General features: G+C 42.3%; 1 protein-coding gene across 1 annotated transcript in view; it reads left to right on the top strand.

The window, feature by feature from the left end:
• ACVR1 (activin A receptor type 1) overlaps positions 1–24,321 on the top strand; it is a 124,905-nt gene that overhangs the window by 75,839 nt on the left and 24,745 nt on the right. Inside the window, exons 4-6 of the mRNA XM_070422948.1 lie at positions 16,619–16,882; positions 19,047–19,258; positions 23,025–23,124. Coding sequence (XP_070279049.1) covers positions 16,619–16,882; positions 19,047–19,258; positions 23,025–23,124 — 576 coding nt within the window. The remainder of the gene's footprint in view (positions 1–16,618; positions 16,883–19,046; positions 19,259–23,024; positions 23,125–24,321) is intronic.

Consider the following 24,321-nt stretch of genomic DNA (forward strand, 5'->3'; position numbering starts at 1 on the left):
CTGGCCTCTAAAATATTTCTTCTAACTAATTTCCTTTCCATGTGCACGAATCCATGCACCAGGCCTCTAGTATACAATGAAACGAGTTAGTCTGGCTGAAATGGAAACAGATTACCACTAAGGTTTTGCCATTTTATCTACCACCACCTCTAGGATGTTTACAAACAAGGAAAAGAACACACATTCTTTAGTTGCAGTAGCTTTTTATTTTATTTTTTTAAAACAGAATATCCAGTGAGTGCTACAACCTAGAGGGCTCTAATCATAATTGCAGTTGCCTTAGTCCTGTCTTCTCTCCATAACTCAACCTGGTAACTGTCAAACACATATTCTATGAAAAGACTCTTTGTTTTGTATATTTACTAGGAATTTTTTTAAAGCCACTGAGAACCCCTAATTGTAATACACTCTGATATACTCAACATTAGTCATAAAGCAAACGTTAAGTACAAAATACTTAACCAAAAGAGGTAAATAATAGGGCAGATACAGAAAATCTTTATACAAGCCCCATTGTCTAGTGTAGAGCTTTAGACTACCAAGTTTAAAAGGAAGCAGAACTATGTTTGATATTTACAGAGCAGCTATGATGGTCCTTATTAACTGTGCTTCATTGAAGCTGATGGCATTCTTGGGGAATAAGTAAGAAACTCACAGAGATTTTGTTCTAATATGCTTTGTGTGGTAGTTACTCTTCGTTGCCTATTAAAACAACAACAACAAGCTTTTTCTCCTTTGTCTCCCAGTTACTCCCAAATGTCTCTTAAATACTGGCTAGAAATAGTTTTATCTCTTCAAATAATAGGCCCCAAACAGTGATTTTGGTAGAATTTGGCTAGTATCAGCGTACTTTAGAACGTTTCTCACATTCTATGCAATCCTAAATGCTCTGGGGCCATAAAGACCAAAGAAGTTTGGAAAATACTCTTTACTATAACTGCCCCTCTGATGACTAGAAGTAATATTTAGGGAGTGGTTAATATGTGTTAAATGTTGGACTAACTTCTTTGTATGCATTATTTCCCATAATCCTCATGATGACCCTAATGAGGTAGGTTTTGAGCGATGTGCTTTTGAATTGGTTAAAACTCTTGCTTAAGGCTAGAGCCAATGAAAGGTCTGATATACTTTGAGGAATAGTGTGTAGGAGTTTCAGCCATTATCAGTCTTCTTCAGAATTTTGCATTTTTCTGGTACCTTAAATTAGCTACACCCACATCCACATTATATCTGGTGCATGCTAGAATCCAGCGTAATCCAGTCTGCTGGAAAGGTTGAGATGAAATCTTGTAATAGCAAATGGCGAGGCTGCTTCACCTGAGTTTGTGTTTTTCGTCTTGTCTCTCATACCACTATTCATTTTTCATGCTCATTATATATACAACTCTAGCTGCAGGAAGAGTTTTATTTGCTCTCACAGAGAAGAGCACTTGAGTCCTAATTACCCATATAGCCTTCCTTTCCCTTCCCATTAATAAGATTAATCATGCTCTAACACCGCTATTATGCCGCCAGGGAGAAGTCCATCTTTGTTCCAGCACCTCCACGTTTGGCTTTCCCGTTGTCCCTGTGAGCATTTGCAGGTGGTGACCATGACACAAGTGCTTCAAATGCAATATTGCTTCGTCAGAAATATTTCAGAGCTAAGATGACCCACATTTTATTAAATTTGTAAGCCATCGTTAGATTTTATTACCCTAAAGGAGTCTGGACTTTGCAGAGTTTTGAGCAAGAGATTTTGGCCTAAATAATTTTCAGTGTTGACTTGAAAATTGGTTAATTTTTACAGATTTTAGTATTTCCAAAGCTATCACCACTCAGACTTTCCAGCCCAATTACCCAATGAGGGGAGGACGGGGATAACTTCAATGGACTTTTTGTTAGGGACCATAAAGGTACTCCTCTTTGCCACTGGTCGGGGAAGAATAGAATAAGCCTTTCTTTGAATTTCTCATTATTGAGGATTCTGAAAGTTCTTGAAGGGGTGAGTGAATGTAAGAGAAATGTGTCAGTATTAAATTTGTTGCTCTCATTTCTCATTGCTATAATTTATCCCTTTTATTCAGAACAAAATCTTTTTCATTGACTCATCATCAAATGAGACTTTTTGGGAGGAGATAATTGAGATGTACTGAGCTATTTGCCACTACTAGGACCTAAACTGTAAATATCTAATGAAGCTGTACTCTTTAAAGATACTTCTTTATTGTCACATTTTCTTATCTAATAGAATGATGGTGTATTATCTGATGCAAGGTGAGTTGTGACAAAGCTTCCTTTTAGCTTTCCTTCCTGGGAAATGTTTGTTTCTTCTGTGGGTAGTTAAACTAAAGCCACATCCAGTTTTCTCCCCCCAGTGGATCTTAGAAAATGTTCATATTCAATGCAGATTTATGTAAGAGGAAGTAGCAGTGGGGTGTGGGTAGGACTCTAAAAATTTAATCAAGTCAAGTATTGAACAGAAGGGAAGACAAATCCAGGACCCTAGCTCATTAAATGATTTCTTTATAGTCAACAGTGAGTGGGCAGTGCAATAGCTTCTAAGCTTTTTCTTTTATAAAGTTTGGCCTCAAGAGCAAAAGGATGAATGCCATTTTCTCTCTATGGAAAAGCTAGCACAGCAGGAGATTTGTAGTCATACACGCAACTGTGATACTGTGATTTATAATCATCCAGATGACCAGAATATATTTCTCAGATATATTTGGTCTTCATACTCAGATCCGAACCCCCTTGGAATTTCCTAAGTGATGAGAGCAAGAATGGCATTTCTTGTTATGTTAATGAGATAACTTTTGGATCCCACCCACCTAAGGGGTAGGTGCCAACCATGTGGTTAGACTATTGGAACTTTTGGTCTCACTCCCTGATTTCTGGGGAAGGAAGAGGGAAATTGAGGTTGAATCAGTTGCCAATGGTCAGTGACTTCGTCAATCATAATTATGTAATGCAGCCTCCATAAAAACTGAAAAAGGACAGTTTGTCAGTTCCTTTTTGGAAACTTTCTATGTTGGGGAACTAGATTGTTTCCGTGTGTCACCCTGGTGGGCCCTCAACTTCAGGCAGATAGAGAAGCTCCTTGGTTTGGGACCTTGCCCTCTGTATCTTTTCATCTGGCTATTGACTCATATCTTTTAATATCCTTTGTAGTAAATGGGTAATCTAGTGAGTATATGGGTTTTCCTGAGTTCTGTGAGCTAATCTAGCAAATTAATTGAACCCAAGGAGGGGTGGTGGGAATCTCTGATTGAGACTGGCATCTGAAGTGGAAAGTGGTCTTGTGGGACAGAGCTCTTCACCGGTGGAATCTGATTCTGTCTCCGGATAGATAGGGCCAGGATTGAATTCTCAGATACTTTGCTGGTGTTTGAGAATTGCTTGTTGATGTGAGGCAATTCTCTCTCTCTCTCTCTCTCTCTCACTCTCTCTCTCTCTCTCTCTCTCTCTCACACACACACACACACACACACACACACACAAATTGGGTCCAGGAACTCTTTAAGCAACTTTAACTTTTAAAAAGAAATAAACAGCAAAAGGAATAAACAGCAAGGAAAACAAAAGATATTGAAAATTAATTTCTAGCTTTCAAAACACTGCTAACTGTCCTCTGAAACTTGCCTCTGCTGCCTGCATGACCTCAGGCAAGCTTCCACAGATAATGATTATGTGAAATAGTCATAATTACTCATATCGCATGTCAGTTCCAAAATAGTGTGAGACACAGGGCAGGGTGGCTTTCAAACTCTTCACAGTGACTCACAGTAGGAAGCATTTTAGAGTTAGATCCAGTGCCTCTACATTTAGAAACATCTTAGAGTAGGACCCGCACACGCATGAAACAAAAATTTCATGAAACAAGTAATCACTTGCTAAGTTTAAGGTCCTCTCCTATTACTTCTCTTTTTTGTTCTATTTCGTTTTATTTTATTTAAAAAGAAGGAAGAAACCTTGTCTTGAACCACTAGATAAGATTTCACTACCCACAAATGGGTCGTTACCCATAGTTTTAAAAAGATTACTCCAGTCTGCTCCCAGGAGCTCACTGCCCAGAAGTCCCCACTCCCTGCAGGTGAAGGCTCTGACAGCTCACCGGTATATTTTCTGAGACAGCTGGCCTAGGACCTTTTATTTTTTCATAACTTCCTGTGGCCTGACAATCCTCTCTCTTGAATCTGGGGATTTGATGGGAAGAGGGAAGTTTACCTTTGTGCCTTCTCAGCCTTGGTCATAACACCGCAGCAGCTGCTGCCTGTTCTAATCGGCTGAATCTGAGCTCTGCAGAGCGGTGTTTCGCAGATCCATGGTAATGCTGCTTCTAATTCTTTGTTATGGGTTAGAGCAGAGCGTGGACTTTCCTAGGATCTGTGTATGTGGGGGATGTGGGAAGGAGAGAAGGAATAAGAGGAAGAACACGGAAGCCCTCTTGGGAATGGGGTGGTGAAATTCACCTTAAAAAAACCACACACACACAACACAACTCCATATTTTTTATTCAAATGGTGATTTGGAGTATGAAATGGGCTCTTTTATTTATTTTTTTGCTGACCTTGTTTTACTTCCTGAATTCTGGTACCTACACTAAGTCTGTTTGAATGAAAAAAAAAAATCCAGTTTATTCAGGAAAGTTATAAATTAAAAAACAGGGAAAAATGCCCACAATCCAGTGTAGAAGTTGACTTCTTTGATGAAGAATGCCACAGATGCCATATAGAGTTACACGGTCGTGGCTTCTCTTTATTTTTCCTATCATTTCCTAGTTCATGTGCTTCATAATGTCAGATTTGCAGAGGATTAGGGTAAATTTTTGATAGTTAAATGCTGTTGTTGCTACTCAAAGAGTGTCTGCTGAAGGGAGGGCTCTTGGTCATGCGTAAGAATCAGGCCCTTTTCAGGAGAGACAAAGTCAAACACATGAGCTATTGTCTTCTTTACTGTGTCTCTCTGTGTATGTGTTACTCCACCCCTCAGGGTCTGTTACCGCTGTGGTCTGCGGAGACAGGAGCAGGGCAGTTGTGAGGAGCCATGGGGAATACATGCCAAGTGAGCCCCGGAGTATGAGAGGCTGGGACTTTGTGGTGTCCATTGCTTTATTCCCAATATCTAAGACAGTGCCTGGCATGTAGTTGGTGTTCAATCAATATTTGACAAACAAATGAGTAAATGATGTTGGCTATGATAATTATTATTGTAACATAAAAAAACATGATATTATGAGACAGGATCTGATCTGGGCTGAGGAGTTAAGCGAGTACATCCTTTCAAAGCATTTATTCTGAGTTTGGGGGCAGAGACTCAGTTAAAAGACAATCTTACATTTTTAAAAAAAATTTTATTAAACTTATTGGGGTGACATAGGATCATATAGGTTTTAAGTATACAATTCTATAACATGTCATCTGTCTACTGCACTGTGTGCCCACCACCCAAAGTCAAGTCTCTTTTCATCACCATATATTTGACCCCCTTTACCCTCTCCTACCATGTTTTTCAAGATTTTCAGGTAGATTTTCAGGTAGATGGCACTGCTGGGCCATATGGTAGCTCTCTTAGTTTTTTGGAGGAACCTCCATGCTAATTTTCCATAGTGGTTGTATTAATTTCCATTCTCACCAACAGTGCATGAGGTTCCTTTTTCTTCACAACCTCTCCAACACTTGTTATTTCTTAAGACAGTTTGTTTTAATTGATAAATCAGCATGAGTACACTGGCAGGCGCTGGTGATGTCAGCATAACTAGAAGTGGTTCCTGATGACAAGGAGTCACAGTCTTGTTGGATAAGGCAAAGGTCACAGGACGGCACAAGGAACATCGGCAGAAAGGGCCTCCATATCACACTGGGCTGGATTCGGGACACCACCAGCCCAGGGAGATGAGGTCCGGAAGGATGAACAGGCAGGAGACTAGTGAAGGAATGACTGAGAAGGACTTGTTAGGCAGGGCAGGGATCGAGCCCAGAGAAGTGAGGCGATGTTGGATATTGCCTGGGAAGTCCCACTGGCCGAGCCGCCTGGAGAAGGAATTCCAGTTGAGAGCTAAGGCCTTACTAGCTTGGCAGGGTCTTGTGCGTGGGGGCAGTGAGAGCTCTTGAAAGATTAAGTAGGGGCAGTTGGTGTGTTCTGGAAGAGTTGTGGGTGAAAGTGGATCACAGGGCATGGCAAGATGAGAGGTAAAGGGATGAGAAAATGTGGTCCCCCTGCAGTGTGCGTCAGGGAAGCCCACACGCTGCATTTTCAAAGGCCTCCAATTCAATGATGGCAAGCAACAAAAAGAAGCAAGAAAACAAACCAAACCTTAGTTCAGAGAGTAGACCTTTGATCCAGGCGGTTCACAAACAATAACAGCGGCGGCAAACAACGCTCATCTAGTAATAACTCCACGGCTACTTTTATTATGAAAGCAGATGTCTGAGCTGCTGACTTTTCTAGCAACTTTTGGGAGACATTTAAATCCCTCTCTCTGGCCCTTTGTTCCTGTGTTGCCATGGAGTGTCAATAAGCCCAGCTCAGAATAACCCGGGCAGTGAGACCGGAGTACAGCTTGCTCACTGGCATGTTGGCTGGCCAGGTTACACTGTTTTCATTGCTCCCGTCTTGGGAGGAGCACCGGGCAGCTGGTTGCCCTGGCAGCTGTGAAAGGTGTATGTCTCTTGGCTGCCCAGAGTTTGAAATGCAACCAAAACTTGCCTGCCTACTGAGCATGTGCAGCTCCAGATTGATCTGATAGCAACTGAAAATAGCTCACTGAGCACCTGTCCCTTGTACACCAGCCCCTGGCCGACTGCCATTGAGGACAGTGTGGATTCACTTGGTGGATAGGTGAGGGGCTGGGTAGATTTTAATGGTGTTTAGGAAGATCTTGGGAACCTTGGCTATGGCTTAAAAGGAAGAAAAAAAAATCAGTAGGCTCTTCGGAGCTGTTCTACTTGGCGCTTCTGTGGTTAGTGGGTGGCCACAGTGGCTGTGTATGTACAGTATGTGGTGAAGAATCCACACAGTTCTCTTTGCTCAGCCAAACTGTGGTCCAATAGACTGAGAGGTAGAGTTTTCTCTTGGAGGGAAAGGCTTTCCTACAAGCACTCCTGGATAGTAGCCATCCATGGCTTATGCTGCCTTCGCTTAGAAACCAATTGAGATAAACTAATTTCCTACTTGCTCTTTAATCCCCAATGATTGTCAGCCGATCACTTCTACAAGGTGTCTCTGAGCTAAATTATTCTTTCTCAGCAGTCCAAATTTGGGCACAGAATAGAGTCGCAGCGTGTTGGGAGCTGTCTGTTCCCCTTTGGGACTCCTTCCATTTACTTCTGGGCTTTCATCTCTTCAGTGGGTTGCCATTGTTGGGCATGCTTGGCACGCCAGTGTGGATGGAAGCAGACTCTGGAAGGAAATACTTCTGAAATGACTGGTGGTATTAAAGCTACTATTTAAAAGTGACCCTTCATAGATACTTGGGTTATCTTTAGGCCGTCAGTGCTCTGCAGCTCCAGGAGCCAAAGAGAATCTGCGGAAACGCTGGCCTGTGGCTCTCACCGTGGTTTGTGTTTAGATATTCTTGCTCTCTTGCCAGTGGCCTCGTGACACGTCTCGGCTTCAGCTGCCTTTCTTCTGCCCAGGCCCACGATGACTGTGGAAGCTGGGAATGGTGTGCTCTGCCACAGAGAGTGCGGGGGAGGGAGTGTGTGTGTTTGAAAAGCCAGTTCTGGTTCACAGAACCACAAAGAAATGTTTCGGTTTCTACCTTCAGGGTCAACACCTGGAGCCTTTCTGTGGGCTCAGGGGAATGACCCAAACTCCACCCGCTCATGGTGACTGTTGGATCTTAAGTTTATGGCTAATAAGCTTTCTTAAGGGTCTTAAATTTAGGAGTTAATGAATTCTTGTGAATCCTATTAATTAGACCGATAGAGGAGAGAAGATATACAATGCAAGGGTCAAGTGATAAAGTCTGGAATGCAGATGCACAAGGCTTATATTCATGGGATGGAGGCATGGGGTTCATTTCTGCATTAACCTTTCATGGAGTTCTGCTAGGGCCCTGGGACATGAATTGGGAAATCGGGGGATAGGGAATAGCACTATGAGAGATGCTTGGGCTCTGCCCAGTTTCTCACCCTTGAGTATCTTAACTCTCTGTGGCCTCATCTGGGCAGGAGAGAAAACAGTCTAGAAATTACCTTGTTCCTTCTGTGCTTTTCTCTGGAGTCAGGTAGGGTAGGGAGCCAGGGAGGAGAAATGTAAGGAATTCCGCAGTTTTCACCTTTAGCTCTTGGGTTCCACAATGCCTGGAGGCTGGTTCTGTAAGACAGTTGTTCAACAAATTGGCGCAGTGCCCATCTTTTGAAGGGTTTATCTCTGTGGTTTGAAAGCTTCCGGAAAGGGTGTGGCAGTGTGGTGGTGACTTGCAGATGCTAAGCAGAGCAAAGACTGGCTGCCTTGGAGGCCTGTTCCCTGAGTCCCCGAGAAAAGGGTCTAGAGGCGGGCACCCGAGGGGAAGTAGAGGTGGGCGCTGGGTGCTGAGGCTGCCCCCGAGTTCCTTCTCCACTGTCCTTTCCCATCTCGCCCTTGTTTAAGGCTTCCTTTAAAACCAAAACTTTCCATGTAGACCCTGGGTAGGCAACCTTCTCTGGAGCAGGAACATCCAGAGGGACAGGAACACCTCTCCACACTGAGAACAGACCTAGCCAGGAGCATTCTGTAGATGGTGCCATATCCCCGGCTCTCTCCTAAACCTGAACAGGGAGTGACTTTACGAAATGTGTATAACCCACCAGGACATTTCCCCTCCTCCTTCAGACTGCGGTACAATTACTTCCCGTGGCTGGAGCGTCCCTCAGACAAGGGCATTGTCAGTATGCGGGATGGGGTGGGGGTATGTTCTCTCCACAAGAATTCCTCAGTAGGTCATTTCCATTGGGCCTTGCCATTGTTTGCTTTTCTGAAGCAGATTCAAGAAGTTTGAAAACACAAATGAAGAAAGGGGTCATTCTTTTCTCCATGTTCATAGCCCTTCAGGAGTTGCTTCACAGACACGGCATCTGGGTGAAAGGCAAGTCTTTGATCCATTCAGGGGATCATAAAAAACATGGAAAAGACAGACCCATATTGTCTTAGGTCAGTGCCCCATAATGTTAGTCACTTAAACACAGACTGCATTTTTGGCTTTGAAATGGAAGGTGTGGCTGCTGCAATAGGCTTCATTTACAGGGATTATTTCACAGACAGGGAGTCAGCCAGACACAAAATAAACAGATGGCACTTTTTCCCTCTCTCAGCTCTAGCAGTTCAAGTGCAGTATGACTTCGGAATCCTTATCACCTTCAGCAAAGCAAGAGGGGGAAAATGATGTAATTCGCTCTTCCTTGCTGCCTACTGAGCACGCCGTTCTTTTCCCAATAGGAGAGAAATGGCAGCAAAGACCAGGGGCATGGTTTTCACTGCCGAGCAGCAAGCCCCGCGTGACCCCTCTCAGCCGACTGGAGTCAGGCACTTACTGTGTTTTGATCGTAGAAGCTAAAAGTCCTCAAATCAACCATCCAAGGAAGGACCACTTGTAACAGCCCTGCTGCTCTATAATGTATTAATTCCCCGTTTTAGGAACTCCTGTGTTTTACCTCTTTCTCCTAGCAAACAAACAAGCAAACAAAAAACCCAGCTCACCCCAAGAAGGATGGATTTTCCACACTTGTGAGCCCGGGGAGGAGAGCAGATGTGAGGCCGTGGCAAGCTGCTCTCGGAGGGAGTGGTTTGCACAGACATGCTGGCTAGGTGACTAAGCCTTGCCTTAAGATCTCTGCTGACATTTAAAGACTTTATGGGCTCAGTCTGCTCTGAAAACCAGCATCATGTCTCTTCCCACCTCTGAATCCTTTCTGTGAAGAGAAAATTCATTCTGAAGCAGATAGTCCTCAGGCTGGTGGTACTCCTGCCAAGTACTGAGGCCGTTGAGGGGTCTGGAATGGTGAGCACAGGAGGCTCGGTTCCTACCCTCATGGGGCTCACAGTGAGGAAAGACTTAGACATTGAACAGGCGTACACACATGTTTGTGAGTGTGGACAGGTGGTTTCTACTTTAAATTTGGCTGTGTGAGCAAAGGCTCTTTGAGGAAATGATGTATAAGGAAGATCTGAGGGGAGCATAAGAACTAACTAGGGGGTTGGGAGTGTCGGCAGGAAGGGAACTAAGCATCCAGGTGGAGGGAATTCCATACCTAAAGGGCCTGAGACCCTGAGGCAGGAAGAGGCCTTCTGAGAACTGAAGGGATCTGGGGGAAGGCCGAAGAGGCAGAGGTCAGGTCCACCAGAACGTTTGTAGGCCAGATGAATGATTTTGCCAATTTTGAGAGGAGTGGTAGCCAGAGAGCATCAGGCTTGTACATCTGAATAAAGGTGGCATTGGCTGAGTTAGGGAACCTTGAGGAAGAACACACCTGGAGTGGAGGCATCGTGAGTTCAAAATCTTGGAAATCCTAACACCATTATTTTGTTGTTATTTGAATATAATGTGATCTCATTCAAATTTTTCTCTTCTCTCTCTTAACTCCTAGAACACATTTTCTTCTTGGCTTTCCAACTTCACCAAGTATCAACTTCTCTGATCAGAAAAAAAAAGAGTGATTTATCGTGAGTGTTTTCTCATCAGAGCATTTGGGCACTTGGTGTATTTGAGCCCTGAGCACATCGCCTGCCTGCCTGCTGCCAGACCGTCAGATGCCCTTCACGAGGCGTTCCGGACGGACCTCTGTGTTTCTGTCGTACGAGCTGGCTTGCTGGCAGTGCTACCTGGCATTGCAAAATCCTTCCTTAAGCCTTTGTTTAATGCCAGAGACCTCAAATGCTTTCAGATTCTGGAGCGGTGCCAAACTGTACTCTCGGATTAGGAGACCATGGAAGGACTCCCATATCTATAAGCCCTCATATAAGCCGTCATTTTGAATGAATGAATCATTGATACTGTTGGAAGGAGTCCAGGGATGTTTGGCGTTCCTTTTTTAGCCTATAAAGTTCTGAGCTGTTGGACTTTTATAACCATCCTCTAATAACCACGTGTGTTGGTTTTTTTTGTGCTACTTTGAGGTGAGCCCATAAGAAATTCAGGCTGTTCCTGGGATCACAGTTAGAGACTGGCTTCCTTGTAGCATTTCCTCATTTGTTTGTTGTGTCACAGATGTTATTGGGAAATGTGGGGTTTTGTGCACCATTTAGAATGATGATCAGTTTAAATGCCTTAAAGCATCAGGGAGTGCATGACTAGACAGGTGTGAGGGAGAGAGGGAGAACATTGGAGAGAAGAAGTCCAAGTTTGTCCTGTTGTGCCTGGATTGCTCAAGTCCTACTCAAAACGCACAGGTGAATGCTTTTACTATGAGGTACAAGGTTATCCCAGACTGTGGACAAGTTTGAAAAGTTCATGGCGCTCTTTGCTCTGCCTCTTCCTCTGCCAGGCTAGGATTGGGCCATGCCACTAGGTGTGCCCAGATGGTGAGGTATTACCCAGAACAAAACAGATCTTTTCAAAGGTTTGGCTGTGGTGAACCCCTGGGTCCCGAGCCTGCACCTCTGGTTGGGGAGCCAGCCCTGGATCCTCCCAAGGGGCATTGAACTCTGCTGCTCCCAGCCAGACGCAGGCTGCAAGTGTGCTCCGGGGCCTTGCTCGGGATACAAAGGGCGCGGGGTGCCAGCCATAACACTGAGTAATGCCGGGAGGTGCCTTCTAGAACAGACAATGTGGGCGAGCTCCTCAGAGAGGGAATACCTCTGGCTTGACTTTTAAATGACTAAATTATTGAAATGATTGTCGGTTAGGTGGAGTAGACTTGCCTTCTGCCAGGACACTTCCTGGTTATTTAATAGGCAAGTGTGAAATACTTCCTATCAGATGTGGCGCCTCCTGTCAGTACGGTGGGAGATCAGTCAGAGGAGGCGATTATCTTTGCTGTGCACGGTGTTCAGATCACAGTCTGCGAGGTGAGAGGTCTGCAGACACTTGCTTTTGGCCCTAAGAGGGGTTTTGTGATCATTCTCGTACCCTTACTCCCCTCCCACCACAATCCCGCCCCAAGTGAAATATCACAGGCCCACACATGTTATGGTTATTCCCAAAATTTGACAGGACTTTATAAAACAGTGAGTCATGGGCGTTCTGGGGCCAGCTGTGTTCCTTAGAATTGTGAATATTAAGATCTGAAAGTGCTGCTACCTTGCTTTTAACTTTGTTGAATTAGTAATCCTAGCTCGGAAAATCCTTTTGGCATCTCTTTGACTAATCCACTTTGCCGGATCAAGTTGCCAAAGTGGCATTTAACCAACGTGTATGCGTGTGCGCAGGCGTGCGCATGTGGTCATTTTTCTGTTCCTAGGAATCTAGCATCTTTATATTTGTCTGTATATGAAAAAGAGATACATGAAGGGCTCTGCTCATTAATTATGTGGGAATGTACACATTCAGAGGGTGAAATGTGGATGAGAAACAAAATAGGACGAAGTTGGTGAAAGTTTTATGTTTTCCCATGAGCTAACTGCTGGACTGAGCTCATGGCTCCTCTATATCCGAGTTTGAGTTAATTATTACATATCATTAACAGCTGTCTTTCTTCCCTTTTTTTCCCTTGATTGTGGAGGGGAGGATATGAAAACTCTGTTGTTGTTTTTTTGACATCTTACTGAAAAGAATCACTAACTTAGAAGTAGTTAACCCTGATCATCTTTACTCAACCACCATAGGAATATAAAGATTCACAGAGACTGTTTGAGAAATGAATGAACCCCTTTGACTTAGTTTATGACCCCATAGTGAGTACAGTGGGTTGAATTTCACTAAAGACCATTTTTACTTGAGGCTGTTCAATTCTGGCAAAATTCTTTAGGTTACAGTCCAAACCTCTGACAGTCCCCACGTCCTGTTAGAAACCACCGACCTTGGAAAGGTCTTGCATCTGTGGATGCAGAGTTCAGTCTGGGCTGGAACTTTAAAAGTAGACTTCGCTCTGAGAGCACATTAGAAGAATTATTATTGTGTTTTTAAAAATTTGACAGTTTTTACTAGAATCACAAAGTGTCATTAATTCCTTGGTCCTCTGGACCATCCGTTTCCTTAGGATCAATGATCAGTGAGCCCTCTGTTGTCTAGAGTTACAGCTGTCCCTTGGTACCCTCTGGAGATTGGTTCCAGGACCACCCCCCAAGTCTGTGTATGCCCAAGTCTGTCATATAAAATGGCAAAGTATTTGCATACAACCTATGCGCATCCTCTGACCTATACACTTTAAGTCTTCTCTCGATTACAATACGTAATACAATGTAAATGCTATGTAAATAGTTGTATTGTTTAGGGCAGTGGTCCGCAAACTCATTAGTCACCAGAGCCAAATATCAACAGTACTTCTTCAAAATAGACTCACCCAGACCGGAAAACCGACTTCTGCGCATGGGTCACGAAGTTTCAATCGTACTGTACGTGCGCCCGCACGTGGTATTTTGTGGAAGAGCCACACTCAAGGGGCCAAAAAGCCGCATGTGGCTCATGAGCCGTAGTTTGCCGACCACGGGTTTAGGGAATAATGACAAGAAAAAAGTCTGTACAATCATTGTAGGCTTAACTACATAGTATAGACCAGTGATGGTGAACCTTTTGAGCTCGGCATGTCAGCATTTTGAAAAACCCTAACTTAACTCTGGTGCTGTGTCACATAGAAATTTTTTGATATTTGCAACCATAGTAAAACAAAGATTTATATTTTTTATATTTATTTTACATATTTAAATGCCATTTAACAAAGAAAAATCAATCAAAAAAATGAGTTCGCGTGTCACCTCTGACACGCATGTCAGAGGTTCGCCATCACTGGTATAGACATATCAGCAACAACATAACATTTTTTTTCTCCAAATATTTCTCTCTGAGGTTAATTGAATCTGTACATGTGGAACCCGCGGGTATGGAGGGCCAGCGGTGCTTGTTTATAGTTGTTCCTAGTGCACCGTAGGTACAGCGAGTTAAGTAATTTGTATTCTTTAATCCATTATCAGTCTATGAACAGCGAATCACTCTCCTATTTTATTTTACCTCTTCATCCCAACTCTAACCCCTCAACCCCAACTTACTGTCAACAGACACAACCTCTTTAATGTGCTAGGTATGTATTCTTGGATATATGTAGTCTTTAAAAAATACTTAGGGTTTTAAAATAGAGTCTTATGTTTGAATTTACAGAAATTGCGTTATTGCGGCGTTTTTAAATATAGCCTTTTTAATTCCCTGCTGTAGATTACAAACAAGTCAATACGACATACTAGCACCCTCCTCCCTTCTGCCCATCCGTTTCCCTCCAAAGAATCATCACCTGTCGGGCAACATTGTTGGCAGCCCTCAGCCAGCTTTGTGCCATTCGAGAGTGGCAAGCATGTCTAGACTCCCTAGAAATATTATCTTTCAACTCGCTTTTGGCAAGTGTAAACTTTTTGCTGGATTATGTCAACAGATATATATATATGTTTCTCATCCTCATCGAAATAAATTGGTGCTGGAATTTCTCTTGGATTTCTCTAGGCAGGGAAAATAAAGACCATCTCTTGGCTCATTACAGTTTTTGCTCATTAAAAATGTCTGAGGGCTTTTGAGTCTCGGGGGGGTGAGTTGGTGACATACATATACTGTCAGCGGCTATTTTGGATTTTCTGCTTCCAGGCCTGTCTTTGCTCTTGGATAAGCCCCTTGTGGTTTTCAAAAGAACTAGCAAGTCAATTATAAATAGAAGGCCTTGTGTCTGTGTCTGCATGCACTTACTCTGTGGGACGAGGCACCCACATTTCAGTGGGCAGTGAACTATTTTCACTTTGAAGAGGGAAGAAGAAAGATTAAGAATGCCATTTTCCCCCCTTTTTGAGATAACCCACATCTCTGCGCGCACCCACACAAATCTGTGTAAATGAACTTGACATTTTCAAAGACCTTACCTTAAGGTCTCTTAAAAGCACAGCCACCCGACCGGTTATTTTAAGAAAGAAGCAGTTATCTCGCAGACCTGTGGCAGAGGGTTCAGGATGAGAAGGCAGACGGTCTGTGCCTTCGACCATCCCAGGGAGCTCGGAATGTCCTTATATGAACAGTGCTAGGGTGAATGTGGCCACGGCTAACTAATCAGTGGCTTCTAGGACGTGGCTGTTTATATTCTATCTTCGCTTTCCTTCCCCGCTAGTAACTAGTGGAAACTGTTGTGACCAGCAAGTCTGAACTAATCGTTCAAACAAGAGGGCCCAGGGGCGAAAGAGCATATGAAAAATGAAACTGCAAATGAGGGTTTCAGAAAGAGACAGGAGTCTGCCGAGGTCTGCTTCCCTGATGATACATTTCTGCCTCTTTCCATTGCGTCGTAGACCCACCAGGTGTGGGCTGTGCCTTGGATCCCATCTGTGACCTTATTGTTCAAACATTGTTCTGCTCCCTTTGTCTTCTTGTGCCCTCATCCTCAATAACTGCTGCCAAACTTTTTTTCTGCCACTTGAAAATATGTAAGCAGCTATGAATTTCCGTTGTAATTAATGTAAAAACTTCAGTATTATTACTGTTTAAAAATTAGTCTAGGCATCTAGCTTAAAGCATTGATAATATGGGTTTGTAATTTTAGACTTGTAAACTCTTACCATGTGGTATATAGCTGAGGCAGACCGGTAACAGCAGGAACGTGACCATTTCTTGTATTACTGGTTGATGAAGATTTGTATGGAGCTAGCAGGAATGGGCATTAACAGCTGCCATAAATAGGTTGTCCCCAAAAAACGTATACACGCTTTAACAGCTAATAGCTCAATTTTGAAAACGAAATGTACTTTTTTAAAGCTTTATTGTTGAAAGTATTACAGATGCCCCCTTTTCCCCCTTGATCTCTCCTAGCCCACCCCTGACCCCCCACCCCAGACTTTCACCATCCTATTGTCTGTGTCCATGGGTTATGCATATATGCATACAAGTTCGTTGGTTGATCTCTTCTCACCCACCCTCCCCTCCTGCCTTCCCTCTGAGGTTCAGAAGTTTGTTCCATGCTTCCGTGTCTCTGGATCTGTTTTGTTCATCAGGTTATTTTGTTCACTAGATTCCATGTATGAGTGAGATCATGGGATACTTGTCTTTCTCTGACTGGCTTACCTCGCCTAGCATAATATTCTCCAGGTTCAAAACGAAATGTAATTTAATAAACACTGCCTTTCAAAGTGTGTATTCATTTTTTGGCACACACTATATTTAGGAACCATCCTTTTTCTTACACAAAATAAAAGAGATGAGCATTATGTTCTGGTAAAACATTTTATTTTGATGAAGGAATTAGGATATGAGAGCCCATTGGTCTGAAGATAACACGTAAACCACCGTGGGAGAAACTCATTTTCTGGAGCCTGTGGACAAATGATAACCACTCTTTGGCCTAGTAGAAACTAAAAGAGTACACAGCTTATATAAATGAGTTTATATACTGAGTAGTGATTATCATTTGGTACTTGGTCAAGTGAGAGATACAAGACCACAGAATGTGGACAATGGTCTTGGAGAAACTGTCTTATTCCCCCCATGGGTGTATAATCCATTCAGTGACTCCCCTTCTTCCTCTCTATCCTTCTACAGATGAGAAGCCCAAGGTGAACCCCAAACTGTACATGTGTGTGTGTGAAGGCCTCTCCTGTGGGAACGAGGACCACTGTGAAGGCCAGCAGTGCTTCTCCTCACTGAGCATAAACGATGGCTTCCACGTCTACCAGAAAGGCTGCTTCCAGGTCTACGAGCAGGGGAAGATGACCTGTAAGACCCCGCCATCACCTGGCCAGGCCGTGGAGTGCTGCCAGGGGGACTGGTGCAACAGGAACATCACGGCCCAGCTGCCCACTAAAGGTTCTCACGCACTTGCCTGTTTTTAGATCAAGGGTTTTTGTTAGTGTTGGGCTGATTCTCTGTGGGTTACAGATGGGAGTGGCTCCAAGGCTTTCCTCCAACTTTTTGAACCAGAGGCAGTGGGTGACAGGGAAGGTGGTTCTGGGTGAAGAAGAGAAAGGCACAACCTGTAGAATCTAAAAGGAGGAGAATGGACATTTTTGGGGAAAGTCAACAAGGCAATGTCCACCTCAGGGACATCTTGGCTAGCCAGGTCTCTCTCAGCAGTCACACGCAGGTGGACAACAGTTCCTGGTGCCTTTCCAGTTAATGAGCCAGGATGCCATTCGACATTTCAGAAAACATTCTGCTTAGTAAAGAGTTGAGTGTGTAGGGAGGAAAATGAAACCTAAGACTTAGGTGCCTGAGTGGAAAATCTCTTCTTTATAAGGAAGGAGACAAAGAAAGGCTCACTAAAAGCTCATGTCCTATTCCCAGTGATCCACCACTGAATCGTGAAGCTGTGTGAGACTTCCCATGGACCTTGGAGTTGATGTGGAATCTTCTCTGTGTCATATTCAATGTGGATTCTGAAGCCAATGGAAATCAGTCCTCCTCTGAAATTGTTTCCCCATGAAATGAGCCTGAACTTGCTAGCTCAGAGTTTCTACAAATATTAAAGTACCTTAGTCTGTGTAGATTCACTCTTAAGGCAAATTTACTTTTAATAATATCGTACATTTTTAATAGGCATGGTTATTTAATTTTGCTCTCACAAAAGGAGAATCAACCCAAAAAATGGAGTAGGAGAAGCTAGTGGGAGCATCCACTGCTGGAAATGTCAGCCAGCAAGGGAGGAGACTAAAAAAATGAAAAAGACTGGTGCACGGTCACGTTACAGTAATTGTTGAAAATATGGTGATGACCTTCAGGCATACAGAAAAGGTTAAATTCTGATAAGCAAATAGGTTTGAATGATAAAAGACAGTTTTTAAAAGAGAGATTAGGTACTTAAATGGTTACAGCTAAAACGCTTACCTGATGGAATACAACTGTACTCTTAAACTTTGTGAGTTTACTTGTTATTAATAGAGTGGGGAGACATGAAGAAATGTCTGCATTCACACAAAAATTATATCTCTAGTTTGAAAAGTTCCTAGCCTCTGAGTTGTAATAGGAAAGTTATTTTCTTTACTTAAGGAATTTCTAATTTAATTAGAGAGGTGTAATATTTATAATTTAATGTTGTATATAATTAGTTTTACACTTTATAGTACAAGTGATACGTGCCATGGGGTATATTGCCAAGTGGTTGATTAAATTAGTTGGATTCGGAAAGTTAAAAGAAATGTATAAAGGAAACTAGGCTTGAGATTGGATCGCTGAAGGGGCCAGGGACGTGGAAAATAGTAACTCATATGTTGGGAAGAACGGGGCTTGGTGACAATGTCATGAAGGCGTCTGAAATTCAGAGAGAATTATTGTTTTGTGATCTTTTAATTATGGACCTTCACTATCCAAGTAAGAAAATTTGATTGAACTCACTAGGCAGGTAGAAAGTCTTTGAGAATGTTTGCTTTAGTGGTGTATAAGTGTTGAGTCATGAACATTTGGATAGATAATGTAAGAACGCCTGAAGAGTCAGTGAATGGATGTTTTGAATGACTGAATGGATATTGAAGACATTGAGTAAAAGAACAGATGAAGGAATAGGTTCCTAGGCGAAAACATGATATAAAAAGATCAATGAGAATTCAGCAACAAACATCTAGGATACGTTGGAGAGATTGGGCAATTTGGTCTTAACTCAGCACTATCTCCTAGGGATAGTAGAGCATAATGTCTGTCTGCAAGGGGCTGATGATAAAATATCCTTACAAATCAAATCCAAGTTAATAAGAGTAGCACCAGAGATTTGTATAGTACTCTATATTTTAAAAGCACTCTCATATATGTGCATTAATACAGTTGGTTCTCAATGGAATTTTTCCAGTTGTGTCTAAATGAGTACTAGCTAAAATGATTGGGCTATTGGCCAGATGTTAGGAAGTATGTTAGTTTTAACACTTTGTGACTTGTGAGACTTTGTGGTCAGGATTTGGAGCTATCTGTTAGGGTATTGGTCATCAATATTAAATAATAAGTAAACATTGATCCTTACAACCGTTTTCGCCCCCATTTCCAGGGAAATCCTTTTCTGGAACACAGAATTTTCACTTGGAGGTTGGCCTCATCATTCTGTCCGTAGTGTTCGCAGTATGCCTTCTAGCTTGCATACTGGGAGTCGCTCTCCGAAAATTTAAAAGGCGCAACCAAGAACGCCTCAATCCCAGAGATGTGGAGTACGGCACCATCGAAGGGCTCATCACCACCAATGTTGGAGACAGCACTTTAGCAGTGAGTTGTCACCCTAGCATCCCAAGCATAAGGAAGACGGCTGAGGATGCCTTCTTGTTTTGAGCATGAAAGCTAACAGTAACCGGTGACTGGACAGTGTGCACACATAGCACTGGCCATGCACATCCTAAGCAAGCATGTGCTGGCACCTGTCTGGTCTCCCCTATTGGAGAACATTCATTTTAGACAGTGTTTATATTAAATGAGAGATGGGATTTACTTTAGCAGATTTTGGGAGAGTAAGGGAAAAGTGCCCTGTTGGCGGTGGGGGCGAGAGGAGAGCCTTGGAATTTATGGTACTCAGTTACTTTTTTCTTTTAGCAATAAAAGTGCTTTTATAACAAGCACCTTTTGCTTAGTATTAAAAATCACTCTTCCTTCTAGATTATTTTAACACCCTGTAATTTAAGACTTTAAAATTTGACATTCAAAAAAGAAGCTATTAAATTTTTCACGCTCCTGTGCTGCCCCCTTGTGGAGTGCAGTCATGTGGCTAAACCCAGTGATGTCCAGGAGAAATATGTGCATCACGTATGTAATTTTAAATTTTCTAGTAGCTACCTTAAAAAAAGTAAAAACAAAACAAAACCCCAGATGATATTAATTTCAACAATATATTTAACCTAATATATATAGTTATAATTTCAACATATAATCATAAAAAATTACTAATAAGACATTTTACTCCTTTTTTAAACTAAGATTTCAAAATCTGGTATGTATTTTACACATACAGCCTACAAGAGTTCAGACTAGCACAGTTCACTTGCTCAGTGTCAGCATGTGGCTAGCAGCTACCCTAATGAACAACACAGGGTTGAAACTATTGTATTTATATGCATTAAAAGTACTCTTGTGTATTTTTAAATGAGGAAATCACAGTAAAAAGTGACTGTCTTCCTTTTTTTTACAATTTAAATTTGTTTTTCAAGTGTTATTGTTTTTAAAAATATATTTTTTTTATTGATTTCAGAGAGGAAGGGAGAGGGAAAGAGAGATAGAAACATCAATGATGAGAGAGAATTATTGACCCACACCTCCCACTGGGGATAGCGCCCGCAACCTGGGCATATTCCCCTGATGGGGAATCGACCTCCTATGGGTCGATGCTCAACCACTGAGCCATGCCAGCTGGGCTCAAGTGTTAATTTTAAAGAGACTTTAAAAAGTGGAAAAGGGAATTATTTGCTATAAAAGGGTTATCGTAAAGTGCAAAAGAAAAAAAGCATGAATGTTCTAAAAGGATACTATGCTGAATGAGTCTGGTGCCTATTCTGAAAAAGGCATCACACTAGTGAGTGTTAGAGAGGTGTTAAAAACATACTCATACCAAATCAAGATTCCTTTTCATAATCTGATGAATTGAAAGACAAGGTAATCATTTTGTAATGGGAGTCAATGTTATTTAATGCCATGATCATGTGTCACTTAAGATCCTCTTGTGTTAAATCTTCTAGACAATATCCTTAAAAGTGTCTGACATTTCTGTAGTTAAGCCTGACCTGCAACTTCCTTTTTACTGGAGAAGACGTGCCCTTGACAATCTTTGCAGCTCAGGTCCCGCACCTGGACCATTTTTGGTGAGCTGTTCAAACATTGGGTAAGAGCAGATCCAGGCTGGAAAATATCCCATCCTGCTGCCTTCCCCAGTACTGGGCCACCCGTCAGATGTACTTTTTGGTATGAAAAAGGGGGAAGACCCTTGTTGGGCTTCCTGTTACCTACCTATTTAAATTGTAGTACAGCAAAACTGGGGAAAAAGAGAGGACATGTTATTCCAAAAAGTAGAGGATTACAGTTTTTTGTTAAAAAAGTACTTAGAGGTTAATTTCACATTTTGAGGAAAATTAAATAAGTTTATTGAATTAGCAGCAAGAACATACAAGGCTGCCCAGGCTGGTGTGGCTTGGTTGATTGGGCATTGTCCTCTGTACCAAAAGGTTACTGGTTCGATTCCCAGTCAGGGCACATGCCCGGGTTTCTGGCTTCATCTCTAGTAGAGAGTGTGTGGAAACTGATCCATGTTATACTCTCACATTGATGTTTCTCTCTCCCTCTCCTTCTCTTCCCCCTCTCTCTTGAAATCAATAAAACATCTTTTGAAAAAAAGAAGATAGAAGGATAAATCCTGACAAAGATTTAACAAAGCAAGATTCAGAAATACTAGATTTGTCAGAACTTCATTCCTCAGAACAGCTGACATAACTAATCACCATGGACAATAATAGGAGTATCTTGTGCGAATTACTGTTTAAATAGTTTTTATAATTTTGAAAGAGGGATGGGAGTATATGCTAAAATGGCCTTCTCAACTCAGCCATGTTAGATGACAGTATAGTGCGATATAACAACATAGTAAACAACACTATTTAAAACAAGTTGTCCCTATTGGTCTTCATACTTGCTCATTTAAGCAATATGCTCATGTATGATTCAACAAAGCACATCTTACTAAACCGCTCCCTCACGTTGAAAAGCAGCCTTGGGGTCTCAGAGTTGAAGTAGATGCTTGGATATCTTTTGTTGATTTCCTCCCCACCCCCATCCTGGGGACCAGGGTTATATATTATGGCAAAAATAACGTATTAGTTTAATTTTCTGGATTATTCTCTCAAAATGTTGAGTAAATAAAGAGAAAAAAAGAACATCAAATAGATGGTTAGGGGAATGTGGAAGTCTCCTTCATCTTACTCAATTCCTGTTGATTATCCATTTTGTGGTTTTAAGGATTCTAAATTTTTTTCTTTTGGATATTCAGCTTTTGGTAATTTTGCTGATCAACAGTACTTCACAGTGGTACTCAGAATAAAAAAAAAAAGATGACATTCAAACAAATCAGTGTATCGTATTAACAGGCCAGCTAAAACGTTGGGAAAGGATGAGGCATGTCAGCTCACTGTGACTGCAACCTTAACCACCATCACACGGGGGCACAATAATGTATATTGCAGACAATCCATTTCTGATACAGAAAGACCTCTGCTTTCTTTTCCTAAGAAGGAAAAGTTTATGAGTGAACTCATGGGGACTCTTTTTCATAATATGTTATTTGTTAGAAGTAGATTTGGGGCATGGTTTTATGTTTGCAATGAAAGCTTTAGCTTTTCTGAGTCGTGGCTAACTCCCGTCAAGAGATGACAAGGTGGTGTTAATTTTTTGACCCCTTTGCTCCTCACTCACTTAAAAGGGTAACACCTCCATCCAGGTAGCCCCTCTCTGCTGGAGTGTGCCAGTTGGATGAACCATGTGGCCACTGGTGTGTCTTTCTACTACACGAGCGCCATCTGTTCCTTATTCCTAATTCGTATGTTTCTCATGAGAGCCCCTTAGTTGGCATGTCAGCTAGAGGGGATCCTCTGCTAGATAATGAATGAATGAATAGAATATGGTCAGTTGGGCCCAGCCTGGGACTTGAAGCTCTTTTCTCTTCTTTTTGCTCCACTTGGTCATTGTTCTGCTCCTTTCCCTATGCTCAGCCTGGACTTTCTGATTCCTGTCTTCGACTTTGTCCACTCAACTTCTTTATATATTTAATTCTAAAACTGTTAGTGCATGAAAGGACCACGCAACCCCCAGGAAAACCTATCCTGTATTAGGGAAAGGATGGGCTTCTGGTTTTTCTAATAAAACCAGTGATAGCAGCTGTGCACGCACACTAATGGCGGCCAGGGTGCTGCGCTGTGTGAGTGATAACGCTATGTGTGCTCGTGCTCTAATTCGAGGGCTCTTTTTCATCAGTGTCTTTTCTCCCTGTCTCGAACCACAGGATTTACTGGATCACTCGTGTACGTCGGGAAGCGGCTCTGGCCTTCCTTTTCTGGTGCAGAGAACAGTGGCTCGTCAGATCACACTGTTGGAGTGTGTCGGTAATGCATTTTCTCTTCCTTTGCGGGTTATGTGCGGTGTTAGTTGTGGTTCTGGAAGGAGGGTGGCACTTGGGAAAATCTGTTTCTTGTTTCCTAACATCATGAGGTGGGGGGTAGCCATGTGGTGTGGCTTTGTCTCTGTTCTCTGTGTGACTTGTGTTGGAGCACCTGAACGTGCACAAGTCCTTGTCCAAGGAGTCCGTCACTAGTTAGTAGAGACCATGCTTAGTCAGAAGCTTTCAGTTGCAAGTCCACCCTTTGGAATGACGGAAATGCTTGAAACATGAATGAATAGGGCTGCTCCTCATTGTAGGTATTGGATGATCCAAGGTAAGTAGGCTTTAGGACCATAAACTTGCTTATTACAAGTTTCTAATCCCTCTCACTCTTCCCCAGCCTTTTAAAATAATGAAATAATCTGTTTAAACAAGATATATATGTATTTCTCTATGGCCATTCACAGTTTTTCCATATAGGAACATATTTATGCATAGATGTAATCATAGTGTGTGTACAATTTGTGTCCCTTTTTTTAGTTTTAAGCTCACATTTCCCCTTTTTGGACACATCGTAAATATATTTAAAGACTGTGTAATAATCATCTATTGAATATTCATTTTTCTGTAACAGTACTACTTGAGAAAGATTTTGCACCCATTGCTTCACTCTTTTGAGTCCTCAGAATAAATTCCTAGGAATTAGGATTTCTGGGTCAAAATTTATGACTTTTTTATTGCTTGTTTTATATATTACTGGATTTTCCCCTACAAAGATGGTACCAAATGCTTTTATTTATTTTTTTAAAAATTTAAAAGATTTTTAAGTTGATTTTTAGAGAGAGAGGAAGGGAGAGGGAGAGAGAGAGAGAAACATCGATATGAGAGCAGAACATCGATCAGCTGCTTTGCACACACCTCCCCCCTGCCCCTTACTGGGGATTGAGCATGTGCCCTGACCGGGAATCGAACTGGCAACCTTTCAGTGCAGGGATGATGCCCAACAAACTGAGCCACATTGGTCAGGACCCTAATGTTTTTATTTCAAAGTTTCATTTTTTATTAGTTGTGGTGGATATTTGCCAGCCACGTGATAGTTGTCATTAATTTCTCCTTTAGACGCCATGCAGGGATGACCACAGTAGTGCTAGTGGGTTGGCAATATCTCTATCCTCTCCTCCTGATTCTCCTGGTTTCTCTG

This window comes from Myotis yumanensis, unplaced genomic scaffold (genome assembly GCF_028538775.1).
Source record: "Myotis yumanensis isolate MYYU_CA2020_CCGP unplaced genomic scaffold, mMyoYum1.0.hap1 SCAF_8, whole genome shotgun sequence".
Classification (NCBI taxonomy): domain Eukaryota; kingdom Metazoa; phylum Chordata; class Mammalia; order Chiroptera; family Vespertilionidae; genus Myotis; species Myotis yumanensis.